At 31.6% G+C, this 14,913-nt stretch overlaps 3 protein-coding genes across 3 annotated transcripts; 2 read left to right on the top strand and 1 right to left on the bottom strand.

Annotated features, from left to right (window-relative positions):
- Positions 1 to 329: 329 nt before the first annotated feature.
- HELRODRAFT_159558 (hypothetical protein) lies at positions 330 to 1,055 on the top strand (the record flags this gene model as incomplete). Its single annotated transcript, XM_009011436.1, has 2 exons — positions 330 to 394; positions 767 to 1,055. The coding sequence occupies 2 exons, from the start codon at positions 330 to 332 to the stop codon at positions 1,053 to 1,055; spliced, it is 354 nt and encodes a 117-aa protein (XP_009009684.1).
- Positions 1,056 to 6,737: 5,682 nt separating this feature from the next.
- HELRODRAFT_159557 (hypothetical protein) lies at positions 6,738 to 8,758 on the top strand (the record flags this gene model as incomplete). The annotated part of the gene is made up of 3 exons (XM_009011435.1): positions 6,738 to 6,869; positions 7,499 to 7,579; positions 8,507 to 8,758. The coding sequence occupies 3 exons, from the start codon at positions 6,738 to 6,740 to the stop codon at positions 8,756 to 8,758; spliced, it is 465 nt and encodes a 154-aa protein (XP_009009683.1).
- A 3,176-nt stretch (positions 8,759 to 11,934) lies between these two features.
- On the bottom strand, positions 11,935 to 14,139 carry HELRODRAFT_188060 (hypothetical protein; the record flags this gene model as incomplete). The annotated part of the gene is made up of 3 exons (XM_009011434.1): positions 11,935 to 11,960; positions 12,369 to 12,630; positions 13,333 to 14,139. 3 exons carry the CDS (start codon positions 14,137 to 14,139, stop codon positions 11,935 to 11,937), a joined length of 1,095 nt encoding a protein of 364 aa, XP_009009682.1.
- Positions 14,140 to 14,913: the final 774 nt, after the last annotated feature.

The following is a 14,913-nucleotide window of genomic DNA, read 5'->3' as shown; positions in this document are numbered from 1 at the left end:
AAATAATTTTTAAAAAATTTAATTACTTTTTCGTTTTTAAAATTTTTATCTAAATCATGCAGATAATCTTTTTTTTTTATATTTCCAAAGACGGTTTCGAAATAAATTTAGCTTTTTTTGGTTTTGTTTATGTATACCTACGTTTCAAACGTGTTTTAATGAATGTCTAACAATAACAAATGATAAAATTAATACTAATTAAGTAGTCGGCCGTACGATACCAATTATAGCTAAAATAATTATGCTTCATAATAAAAACAGTTAGAATTTCATAAATAATTATAATTTGGTAATTTTGCTACGTACAAGAGAAGGGCTAGCCAGTTAAAATGAAAACTTTCTCCACTCCCGACAATTTTTACTCGAACTACGACCTGAGGGGCTACGTTTCGAGGTTGTTCGTTTATCAAATTTAAAATAATTTGCTGTCTAGACTTGTAGGAGCATTTTTCGAACATAAAATTTGACCAAATTTTCTAATGTATTAGTACCTTATTAACATTATTTTGTATTTGTAGCTTCGTAGCTCGTTGCATAACTTCATCGTCAGTATTAATTACCAAAAAGCGTGCATGCTATTCAAAGCGAATGAGCGAATCATATTAGATTCCAATCAAAAACTACCCAATATGAAGCAGAAACAAATGCCAATTCGACATTAACAAAACTTCTAATATATAGAAATAAATGGCTTTTAAATAAATATATATGCAAGATGATGCATACATGACAGTACAAATGGCTTTTTATTTTTTCCTTGCCACAGAGGGGCGAACAGTGTGGTAAGGAATTGCATTTCTAAGAAGAAATCCTCCGAGAGTTACTCGTCAAAAATAATTGATCTGACAGCTGCCGTTGCACAGGGTTCGTCCGCTGATAAGGAGCCCGCCAAAAACCACAACAATGAAGTTAACATGATGAAGATCTGCTCTGGACACGAAAATATCTGTCAGTGTCTTTTTGGAAAAATAAATTTTTCATTTCGGATGACAGAAATTAAGTTTACAGTTTGGGCTAGGGTTACTTACAACGTTACCTGCGTTTTTATCAGATAGTTGGGTTGTCTTGAATAATTAAATTTTATTTTTTATTAAATTAAGGATAATTCTTTTACAATATATATATATACTACAAATAATGTTAATAATTATTGATTATAATTAGTTATAATAATTATTATATTTTTTATTTAATTAGGATGTTATTTTATAATGGGCAGATCACAATTGATTTAACTTGATTCTTTTATCTCTAGTGAAAGTTTTGTCCGTCTTCACAACTCCATCACATTTGATCATACTCACGGAAAAGTAACAACGTTTCTGACACTTTGCAGTACCATTATCATTATTCTCACCATAATCCTCTTCTTCATTATCAGTTATCACAGCCATGTTATCACATCTCTCTTTACAAAAGTCACTAATTAATTTTTCATCATTTATACCTACGATATATTTTGTGTTTTAATTTTGTTATTTATTCTATTATTTGTTAAATAAATTTTATTATTTTATTTATATTATTTTATTTTTATTTTTCAAGATTGCCACCCCACGATTTAAACAGCTTCTTATCAAAAAAGGGAGTTCTCCATATCCAACATGTCAGGTAACGAAACGAACGCACATACTTTACAGCTTTCAATTTTTTCATGAATAAACCAAAATTATCACACCTATCCATCGTCTAAAGCTCTAAATATTTCAAAAATAAACCATAAATATTCAAACTATTTTATCACTTGTGTGTATGTTGAAATTATCCCAGAAATGGCCAACTTTTTTACATTTCATAATTCTAAAATTTATTATTTAAAAAAAATATTTTCCGTTAGTTAATCCAAACATTTTTTCTTTATATTTTAAAATACTTTTTTCTTTAAGAAAAATTATCTCCCAGCTGCTGCAGGCTTTGAATTACATTCATGACAAAATGATCGTGCATCGTAATGTTAAGGTATTCTACTCTGATATAAAAATTTACTAGTTTTATTATTAATTATATTAAACAATTTGGTTTTTTGTCAATTTAGTTTGTATTTGCTATAAATTTCAGTTAAATTGCTTTTTAAAGTTTTTTAAAATAAAATATTCGAACCTGAAATAGCTGGAATCCATTTATATGAATGATAGTTACGAGGTTGTTCTTACTGATTTCAGCTTGGCCCGTCACGTAAAGAGCGATACAGATTTGAAAGGTTGCCAGATTATTAAATTTTAAAGTAAAAAATTATATTAAAGATATTTAAATGGTGATTCAATCCAATTTTGGATAATAAAGTTATTCATTATAGCTCATTACAAAATTTTTTATTACCAAAATTGTCATTGATTCTTTATTAACTGTTTGTCACACACACACACCACCACACCACACACCCAAACACAAACACACACACACACACACACACACACAAACAGCAGCAGCAGGACTATGCGTCTTAACTATTACACTATATGTTATATTATTATTTTGAAAAAAACGTGAAGACATAACTGGCTCGTTGAGTTACATGTCTCCTGAATTGGCTGAGTTGATACTGCATAGATCAGACACTGGCCATGGAAGACCATCTGATATGTATGTTCTCTATGTTTGTGTTTCTATTTATTTATTTTAACGATTGTGCTTACTTCTTAGTTTATGTCTTTGTATGCCTTTGCCTATATATTTGTTTATGTCTACATTGCTTCTTTATGTTTTTGTTTGCCTCTGTATGTATTTATATGCTCATGTCTGTCTGTCTATTTGTCTCTGTATATGTTTGTTTAGAGGTTTATGTTTGTTTGCTTTGTTTCATATACTTTTATTGTGTTTGTTTACGTTTGTCTACTTATCCACTTTAGTACTACGTATGACGGATGTATGGATGACGTATGAATGACGTATCGTATATGACGTATGTTCCAGGTTTTATGTTTATATGTTGCTCTCGACATTGTTGCACATGTGTGAGTGAGTTATTAACGATAATTATAGAAATGATGATGACAGTATAATGATAACAACATGCTAGCAACGATGATAAGGATGGTAGTGATGACAGAACCGAAAATGTATTTCTCATTTCGGGCCTCATCATCATCATCGTCGTACCATTGGCAACTTTTTGTGTTGTTCCTCTCATATGATTCATCAGAATAAAAAATATAATGATAATATTGATTATATTATCATTATAATTGATTATAATGCATCTTTTAGATCTATTTTTAAATTTCTAACTATATTCCTTTAAAAAAATACTTTTCTTTCCCGTTAAATACACAAATGTAAAAATACGCCTATAATTGCAGTACATGCAACTATCAATGTTATACATGTAACTATCAATATTATACATACATTAAGAAATACCTACTACTATGTCGTTTTTGTGTGTTGTTAGTCACGTACGGAGTTTAGGCTGTGTTCGCTCTGCAGTTTGTTTGCTTAATTAGCAGGAACAACTTTTTGTTTAAATACCATTAGAAATGATGATTGGCTGTTGCTATTATCATTCCTGTCGTCATCATCACTACATTATCATCATCGTCACCATCAACATCATTACCACTGCATTGCAATATTATCATCATCGTCGTCACCATCAACATAACATCATTACACCACATCAGTACATTTTTATCAATTATCATCATCGTCATTATCATCATTTTCGTTTCAAATCGTCCTGTGTTTGGTATCGTTATTATCATCATCACTCATTGCTTGATGATGATGATTCTTGCTACGCACACATCATACACACACACACACACACACACACACATACACAAACACACACACAATATAAAAATGTTTCACAGTGACTGACAGTTGCTATCGCGGGTTGATGAATTGTGATGAGATTTGTAAGGCAAACTTTTCTAAGCCTTCGGTCCAAGTTGCGAAAAAATATTTTAATTTAATTTTCTTAACCTGGTTTGTTTGAATGAAATTTTATTTCGGAAATTAATGATGATAATGATGAAGATGATGATGATGAGGATGAAGAGGAGTATGAGAATGATAGTGAGGGCGGTGGGGGAAGATTATTGCTTAGATCTTTTCTGTACGGGAGAAGAAACAAACGTTATTAATTTTATTTCAGTTTTCATTTGTTTCAAAAAAAAAAAATTAAATCACGTGTTTGTAGAATAATGTCTACATATACGTACGTCTATTTTTGAAATTGAAATTGTTCATCTTGTTATTTTATCGAATCCAAAGGTGTTTATATTAAAAGTAGTTATATTTAACGATTGTATACATTTGATGGTTGTACACATCTGATGGTTGTATATATTTGATAGTTGTATATATTTGATAGTTGTATATATTTGATGGTTGTATACATCTGATGGTTGTATACATCTGATGGTTGTATATATTTGATGGTTCTATATATTTGATTGTTGTACGTCATGCTCAAAAGACTTCCTTGTTTATCCCAATGATAATAAAAATATGACATCAACACTCCCCAAAACATCATTGTCACTACCAAATAACACGGTATAGTTACTATTACCTCAGTAAACTTTTTCATCAGCAGCTGTAGTCATAATTTTTATTATAACCATCATTTTTCTTATCTTCTTCCTCATCATCTTGTCATCATCAACACAATAAATCACACCGACCATATGATCATAGAATACACTCACACTGTCATCACCAAGTATATTGCATGCAGTCAAAATTATGAATCATACTTAACTCAAGACAGCACGTACGGCAAAGATTTATTCATGACATCCGCAGCATGCAATACCTCATACCCACATGAAACATAGATACGTAACCACATTTAAACACACACATTTTTACACACACATCGTTTTACACAAATTTACGCACAAATACCTTCACACACACATACACACACTTCTTACTCACATATGACTATAATCCTCATCACTTATAAATAAGCAAATGCAAATTTCATATGATTCATTGCCAACATTGCTATTATTTAATTTCGTCCGAGATGATTAACTGACTAACGATCGATGAGTGAACAATTGAATAAGATCTGGATGCGCTAACCAAAGATGTAAAATATTCAGGGTGTGAGATGTTCGCGGTGTGAGTTTGAAGTTTTATCGTTCTTTCGCGTTGTTCTAAATATTGTAAAAACAATTGTCGTTAAGATTGAATAAAATTTACAAAATTTTCAAAAATATACTGTCAAAAATTTTTATTCATTTTTTAAAAATTTTGTTTTCAATCCATTTTTAACATTCCAAACTGAAAATGCAAAAAAGTAATTACACATACCTACTTTCATCATCCATCGCCAGCATCGGCAGCGTATGCTAAATGCCGAGCGACAGATACTCCGGAAATTGTTTTATTAACAATAAATATCCTTTTAATGAAAATATCTGAAAAATTAAAGGAATTGTATTTTATTTGTACACATAGACACAAAATTTCTGAAGAATTAAAATGTATTTCAGTGATGTTGGATAAAAAAAATCGCTTGTAGAAAATGCGCAAGCGGAGATTTCAAGAAACAGTGTTTCCATTTTTCATTAAGATAAGAATCATTGACTTGGAGTCACGTTTGTATTGGAATGTTTATCATTCGTGCAGGATACAATATGTTATGGAATGAACATTCCCTAATACATCAATAAAATTAATTGCAATTGTGTGTACGCTACACTGGCTTCACACGATATGGCATGTTGCTATTTCGAGTTCTTCGTACTGCAGTCGTGTTTGAGGAGACACGATAGATGCTGTTGGTTTTTGTCTTTTTGTATTAAATGTTTGTAAAAATAAAATATATCCTCATACCTGCTTATTCTTATTGAATTATGAAATTTAAAAATAATTATAAAACATAAGAAATGAGAACGAATGAACTGGTGAACAAATAAACGAACCAAACAGCAAGGAATGGGACGGATCCAGGAAATCTTGTATTGTAGTATCAGGATCTATTCTAAGTGATGGATTCGTACGGATCTCTGAATCCGAATCCGGAAATGTCGCATTCATAAAAACAACTAATATCCTAACTAGCTACCACTTTACACGCATAAATGAAATCATCACACTCACACACCACACATGTTTATATATACTATATTAATATTTGTTTTAATGTATGTTTTTACCTAAAATGTGTTTTACAAAATTCACATTTGTTCACAGATGGGCTGTCGGCGTTGTCATGGCGACGTTGTTAGTATTTAAAATTAAAGCTATTTTGGTTTTAAATAAGTTTTCCTTTTTTCAAAAATTTCGCGACGTTTTTATTTGAAACTTTTAAAAAAATTTAACATAGGTTAAATATTTATTTATAATAAAAGAATTTAAAACGTGTGAGACTTGTTGTCTTTCTTGAAAATTTTTTACTCTACAACCCTCCGAAAATCATTCAACCTGCTTATGCTGGGACTCCTTCATTCATCTTGCTTTGAACCTTGGTCGTTGCGCATAAATTGCACTTTTTGAACAGTTTTATAAATGTTGACCTAAATTAACAAATTAGTTAATTATAAATCGGGTGCAAATTACAAAATTAAAACGAAAGCACAAACTCGATGATTTATGGACTCGTTCATTTAGCTCCTTCCCGCTTCAATCCTCATCATTCACGTCAGCTATTTTGACGCGGTGCGCAACATCTATGCTGGCTGCTATGTCACTCATTCATTCCCACAATATTGGTACATGGCGTTTCCGTAGAGTAAACTGCGTTTCTTAAAGATTGCAAATTTAAAATAACGAAACCCCAAATGCCCAGATTAACGGGAAACTTTCCATTTTGGGACCACAACCTGCCGAAAATGATGCACCTCGTGTCCATTGGTTATGTGGATTTCAATAAGCCTGTGTGGAACGCTGTCGATAAAGATGCGAAGAATCTGGTTGTTATTTTTATCATTTTTATTACCGTTCTTTTTTTTATTTTTTTTATTAATACCATTATATATTATTTCAATTTTTATACTTTTATAAGTATTTGTAAATAAATAAAGTTGAAATAATATGATGAGGACCATGACGATGATGACAATTTGGCCAGACTGATCTGCGCAGAAATTAATAGCAACCGTTCAAATTGAATGTGATTTATGCTTCCGCTATGCGCCTGGCACATCATTAATATAATTTGTCACTACTTTTATTTTTCATTGAATGAGAATTTTCTGGAAAATAAAAACCAAAAAATTAATTAAAGATATATACAACATATTATACTGTATTGAATCAAGGATGTGCCTTCTTAAAACTTTTGCAACCTGCTTATGTTGATGCTTTAAATTTTATTAACAATGTGCCAAACAAATTGAGTCAATTTGTTTTCATAATCCAGTGGGAAGGCTGAGTAAGGAAAGCTAGACGTTTTTTTTCCTTTTAATTTTTTTTGTTGACGTTTGCAGAATGAATTATTTAGTGTCCTTCTTGCTAATGCGACAAATAAAATATGTATTGTTCATTATTTATTTACGTTAATTTGTTGAGAATTTTTCGTGCCATCAATTAATGAGTGCAGCTGTCAGAACTCTTCAATACGGACGCAGACCTAAGACCGGCTGCCAACAAATGTCTCGATCATCCTTTTTTCTCTGCAAAAGTAACTTTAACGCTTAAACAAAAAATTGTTAACACTCACTGAATTATCACTACTCACACACGCAAAATTACACACACCTACCCACCTACCCCCCCCCACCCCCCTCCACACACACACACACACACACACACACACACACACACACACACACACACACACACACTGTGCAAGCATGTGAAGTTGTGTGTGGTGTTAGATTCTTAAATTCATCTTAAATTTCATTGAACTTGGTGTTAAAAAGTTAAAAAGCAATATTTTAAAACTTCAAATATTATTATTTTTATTAATTTTGAACTTTTAAATTTTTAAGAACGAAGTCTTACGTAAGAAAATAACACTGAAGGTTTTTTTATTTTATTCCAAAAATTTAAAAATTTTTTTAAATGTTAAAATTTTTTTAAATGTTAATAAAATAATTCAAAGTATTATAACAATATTCGTGAAAGTTCTTTTTTTTTAATTTAGCCAAGGTTTAAAATTCGTTTTAATAATATTTAATGGTCTTTCCGAACGTGCGTGACTTGGAATGAACTTTTTGATGAAAATTTTCATACAAGGTTCACCCGAGTAGAACATTTTTTGAACAGAATGTTAAATCTATCGTGGAATACAAACCGCATTGACCAATGCTGACCATCGTGAAATAAAAAATCTTTATTTTATAGTTGAAAAAAAGGAAAACAAAAATTACCTTTATTTTATACTTGAGACCAGACTTTTCAGTGAAAATTTTTTATAACTTTTATTTAAAAAATTTGAAGAATAACTTTAATTTCCCAAATGAAAATTTATAAAAACGATTCGTGCGATATTACACTCAGCTAAATTCCAACTTTTAATACGTCCTAAGCCTCAAAACAATAATAACAGCCGGCAACTTGCAAAAAAATGAATAAAAATAATTGAATAGAAGATTTACACCAACAGCGATTAGCCCTATCGGCTTTAGCAATCTCTAGAATGCGCAAGTTGGTCTCGAAGCAGGCAGATGCGAGCAACACGAAGTCCATGACTAACGCAGGCAGTTCGTACTCCATCAGCTTCTTGAGGAGGATCATCGATGAATCAGCCCTGAAAATCTACAGCCACTGGACAGGTGAGCATGACAAGAACAAGAGAGTCCTACTCTTTCAAAACTCTCAGAAACAACTGATCCATAGATCTGTCAGGCTGCGCTGAGCTCAATTACATTGCTGACTGAAAATCTAATTTTTCTGTCATGATGTTGTAGGTCTATTTTCTAGATTTTTTAATTTCCCTTTTTTAGTAGATAGTCTCACGTCTCATGTTTTAGTTGAATTTTGAAATTTCAAAATAACATTTTTTGCAATTTTGATTTAAAAAGAAGACGGAATTTTTTTCATTTTAATTTAATATATAAATTGATGCTTAGAGCAATATCATTTTAAATACATATTTCTTTTCAATAAAATAAAATATTGCTAAAAACCGCGAATTTCGTTTACTTTGAAAATATATCCCCGTCTTAAATATATATTTTGCAATAATCCTTGTTCATTTATTTAAGTGGCCATAACATTTCCGAATATTTTCAAATAGATGGTACATATTAGCTGTTTTTCCAATCCCTTCCTAATCTTTACTAACTGTATCTTTAGACAAACATATATTATTAAATATTTTATTAGTCTTAAATGAACGTGGTCTCAAGAAATTTTCATCTCAGAAATACTTCTGTAGACGTGAATCTCAACTAACGTCCTTCCATTCTTCTTTAATCTTTCCAGTCTCAGGTGTCAACGCATACGATGGTGTGTGTGTGTGCGTCTCTCCGTGTGAGTGTGGGTGTCAGTGTTAGTGCTGTCCCCGAGCTATGCGTCAATTAAAAATATCCAATTCACATATACATCGTGCTTTAACTGATTTTTTAATTTAGTTTAATTATTTAAAAAAAATTTATATAATATTTTCAAAATGACTTTATTGGTGTCTAACAAAGTAACAAAGTGAAAGTCTTTCCAGACAAATGGAAAATAATTTTATTTCTAAATTTATTTCATCTTATACAAAATCTTTCTCCGGCTGAGCATGTTGGTTTTATTGAAAATTATCTTCCACATAAATGTGTTTGTTTCAAATTTCTTAATATTTTAAAACTTAAAAAACTTTTGTTTTTATTCAGCAAATTGAAAAACCAAAGCCGAAAATAATTTTCATTTATTCTTCTATAAGAGATATCAATTTAAAAATATTAAATTTAAAAGAAAAAAAAAGTACATAGCAAGAAACCGCATTAAAAAGTAATAAAAACATCAGAAAGAAATATTTAGTTTCTAATCTTTATATCTAAATTTCAGCTCTTCATCTCAAGCTTTAAAAATATTTAAAATTAAATTATTTTATTGAAATTATTTTTTCTATAATTTTATCAATAATATTTTTTCTCGTTATAAAAGCAATTGTTTGAAAGTTGGAATTTCAGTATAGGAATTGAATTATAGCACGTTGAATATGATGTTAATTGGGGAGCATATGCCTTATCTCTCCCCACAGTTGTATTAAAACCTTATGCGTTCATTATGATGAGTTAAAAATAAATCAATCTATCTATCTGTAATTAGTGCGTATCAATCATTCAATTTATTTGAAATGATTGTGTATCAATCAATCAATCAATCAATCAATCAATCAATCAATCAATCAATCAATCAATCAATCAATCAATCAATCAATCAATCAATCAATCAATCAATCAATCAATCAATCAATCAATCAATCAATCAATCAATCAATCAATCAATCAATCAATCAATCAATCAATCAATCAATCAATCAATCAATCAATCAATCAATCAATCAATCAATCAATCAATCAATCAATCAATCAATCAATCAATCAATCAATCAATCAATCAATCAATCAATCAATCAATCAATCAATCAATCAATCAATCAATCAATCAATCAATCAATCAATCAATCAATCAATCAATCAATCAATCAACCAGTCTACCCTTAATGAGTGTGTATCGATCAATCAATCAACCTACCTATAATGAGTGCATATCAATCATTCTATCTATTTCAGGATACACTGTGGAAGGTATTAAAATAAAACTATAATAAAGACATGATAAAAAACGCATCCACATTTATTAACTTACTCACGGTATATTGTTGTAAGTTTGTTAGAAATGAACGAAATGAGGCAATTTCAGCCTAGAATTCTATGACATGAATAAAAAAATGTTATTTTGCAAGAATAAAACAGTCAGATACCAATTCGTGGGAGAATAAAATCGACAGATACTGATTCAAATTGCCGAAAAAATTACTTTTGAGAATAATAAGTGAACCATTCCACAGTTGAAGCGCACATGAATAATTCGTGAACGCAAATTAACTTATTGTCAGCGAGCACTGAAATGTTGGCTGCCATGTTGCCTGCTAGAAGATTTTGTCATGGGACTGTGTGAGTGTATGTTTGTTATGAAATTATGGTTGTGATTGTATGTATGTATGATGATATGTAGATGTTTCTTCTTGTTTTTATGTTTGTTGGTCTGTGTCTGTACGTGTCAGTGTGCGTGTGTGTGCGTGTGTGTGAGTGTGTGCGTTCTTTTATTTTAGGATTAGATAAACAACACAGATATTAAGTTACAGTTTTAGTTGAAAAGTAATTTCCCGGTTGATCTTAAATTCCAAGAATTTGAATTTTGTTCACTACTTTCTCTGTTTATTTGTTAATCTTTTTAAGTAAAAATAATGAGTGAAAAATTAAAAGAAAGTTTTTCAACGTCTCATGCCCCAGCTTCAATTACATGTTCAATTTAACTCACATGAACTCTTTCTTTTTATTAACATCTATATTTTTTCCATTTCCCAGAATTGAATGTAGGGAATTTCTCTCTCTCCTCTCTCTCTCTCTCTCTCTCTCTCTCTCTCTCTACTATCTATCTATCTCTCTGTCTCTGCAAAACGATGCCACTTATGTTCGCTTGTCCTAATCATATTTAGTTTCGGAGCGCAATGCGTTCGTTGAATCGATAAATTGAATGCTCTTCCATCTTCTAAAGCAGTCGATTAATTTTAAAGAATGGATTTAAAAGATATTCCAACTATTATTATTTGAAATGTAACTGTTTATAGCGAATATTACTGCTTGCTACATTCGGAACATTTTTTTTTGCATTTTTTATAATTAATTTTTTTCAATTAATTTTTATAGAATTAATTTTTTATACAAGTTTGTGTGCCATCACGTTGGTTTGTATATGTTTTAAATTCACGAAAGGATTGGTTTTGTACTTAATTATAACTGTTCTTTTAATTTAAACGCTATGAACATTAACAAGCGTTTTCAATTTAAAAGATGGGTTATTTTAAAACGAGCTTCACAAGCGAATCAGTGCGTGTGTTTCTGTGTTTGTGTGTGTGTGTGTGTGTGTGTGTGTGTGTGTGTGTGAGTATGAGCGCGCGCGCGTGTGTGTATGGGTGTGTCGCATAGTTGTGATTAAAACCAGTCGTTTGCGTTTAATATTTTATTCATTTTTACACTTTAAAAATTATAAACTTTTTGGACAACTAAGTTTAACCAATTTGATTCTAATAAAACTAAACGTTTAAAAAAATTTTTTTTCACTTCAGCTAAATTATTAATGATAATAACTGTTCCAAAAACAGCACTGAAGCACAATGACATTGAATCACGTGACATGATATAAAAAGTTTCAACAACTTCAGGGGCTGTACAACTCACAGGGATTGGTATGAAAATCATTCGCATCCCACTCAAATCACATTCTGAATTTGTTTCTATTATTGCGACCGCGCGCTAGACGTGGACAGCATGCAAACGCATCTTTGCGGAATTTCTTGTTGAAGATGCTGTAGAGTATGAAATTCAGTGAGAACTTAACTGTTTGAAGGTATTGAGTGATGTATATGAGGACGTCCATGGTGCTGCTGCTGTCCTGCTCAGTCATGTCGCTGGTGGTTGCGTCGTTGATGATGATGATGCATTCGACGATCATCGAGGGACTGACCATGAAGAGATATGTGGTCACTATTAACCAAATGACCATTGTGACCTGTGGTGTCGTGTGATTGAGTTGTGATCTCTAGAAATGAAATGCCATGCGTTGTCATTTTTCTTCATTTGTAATTTTTTGATGTGATGTGCTATAGGTTGATGCTCGACATGTTCGCTGAATGCGATGCCATGAGTAGAAACAAGCAGGCTGACAGGAAGTAATCTGAGATTATCTGAGATGCATCGTTAGTTGTCGTTAACTGACGTGTCACTTGGTGTACATCAATTTGTTGCCACAACTTGCTTAATTATGGTAGAGTTTCCTTACACAAGATGGTTTATAGTTTTTATTTTGCGTGCTCTGAAAAAGATTTTTTTGCCATGCAAAGCGTATTGAAAATTGAATCATATACAAACAACAGTCACAATATTTTATTTGTTTATGCGCTTCCTTTCAACAGTCATTGAATAAATCCTTCGCACTTTATACAGCAATGAAAACAAATTCTTTTGGCTAACACGCACAAAAGGAATGAACTTGAAGCGGAAACAAATTCGTTTCAAAGGAAACCACATTCAAGCTCACAGCATTTTATATTACGTTCATTATTGTGTGATCACTAGGCCTAGTTTTATTTGATATATACATATATATATAAATAAATAAATAAATATATATATATATATATATATATTATTTAAATTATTTAAAATGAGTTTAGTTTAATATTTTAAAACAAGAAGAAGGAAATATTCTAACCTGAGACCTCCTGCACTTTTTAGAGTCCGTGGTCAGTTTGGCCCTGTAGACAATCCACAGCAGGTGGCTGCTGCTGTAAACGAGCAGCGTCAAAGGCAGAAGATGTCCAAACGTAATTATGAAAAAGGAATGAAGATTTTTGTAGAGCGGCACAGTGAACCAAAGTTTCGGCGTGGCCTTCTTGTGCGATTTGCCTTTTACGACGATTGTTTCAATCTCGTAACTGAAGCAGTTTGGCAGGAAGGTGATGATGGAGAAGATGAAGAGGAGTCCGCAAAGAAACGCAAATCGTATCGGTTTGGCGTTTAGACGATCGTTCCAGAAGCCAGACACGTAGGCCAACCTCTGCAGGGAAACAATGGCAACAAGCCAGGCGCTGTTCCATAGTATGATGTTCAAGCAGTCAGATCTGAAAACGCTGTAGTAATAAAGAAACAAACTTTCTTTCTCTGGAACGATGAATGTCAGGATCTGTGGAATGGAGATAACGCAGAATGCAGCATCAGAGAAGGACATGTATATCAGCCCTATTGTCGTGCACCTTTCAACGTTGTCCATGAATTTGTTGAGCCACTTGCTGAAGAAAATGTAAATGTTGTAACTGTTTCCTACCAGGCCAAACAGACACATTATTAAGAATATCAATTCGAAAGTTGATAAAATTTTGCTTCCTCTCGTGTGGTTGAGAAGGTTGTGGTCTGAGGTGAAGTTGAAGTCATCATCGTCTTCGTCATCATCGTAAATCTTTTGTCGAAATAGCAAACTGCTGTTTTTCAAGGTAACTGTTGTATTTTCAAAATTGTTCATGGCTGCTAAATTCTTTTGACAGTTATATAAAACCTTAAAACTTTCTTCAAAAACTTTCAAATAAAATCGTCAGCGCTTCAAAACTTTTTCAAACATGACACTTTTCAAACATTTTTCATAAAACAATTGAATTTAAAATAATCGGCGTAGTTAATTTTCAAGTGATTCTCTCAAAATAATGAAAACATTTAACGCAAACTTGATAACAAGTGCAATCGAACGGCCTCTGGAAATCATTTTTTAACTCCAAAGCAAGTCCTACAAAACATTTTTCAACGTGACGATAAACAACTTTTAAACCGAACTCTCATTATCAACTCCAAACATATTTTCTTCCATTTTTAACGACTATTTTAGCAAAAAGTAACAAAATCAAATTTTAAGTTGAGAATTTCAAACATATGCGACAAATGTCGCATCACACTGAGACAGTAAATGATCGGGACAAGTGCTTTTAAACGTGACCGCTTGGAGAGGATGAGTTGAGTATATGGTCTGCATAATTATGTAAAATGTAACCATGTAAATTATATGGACAAACACACACTCACACACACAGACACCTACACGCACGCTCAGACACACACACTCGCACACACGCACACGCACGTACTAAGTGGAATTGGATTGTGGTGTGCAAGAGATTTTCGACTGTTTTTTTAATTCAATTAACTTTTTATTTTATTATAACTTTCAAAATTTCACACAATCAGTATTTTATCAGACACATTTTTTTCATTTTGCAATAACTCCATAAGTTTGTATTAACCTGGA

Source organism: Helobdella robusta (genome assembly GCF_000326865.2).
Source record: "Helobdella robusta unplaced genomic scaffold HELROscaffold_1, whole genome shotgun sequence".
Lineage (NCBI taxonomy): Eukaryota > Metazoa > Annelida > Clitellata > Rhynchobdellida > Glossiphoniidae > Helobdella > Helobdella robusta.
This window is presented reverse-complemented; position numbering and strand designations above follow the sequence as displayed.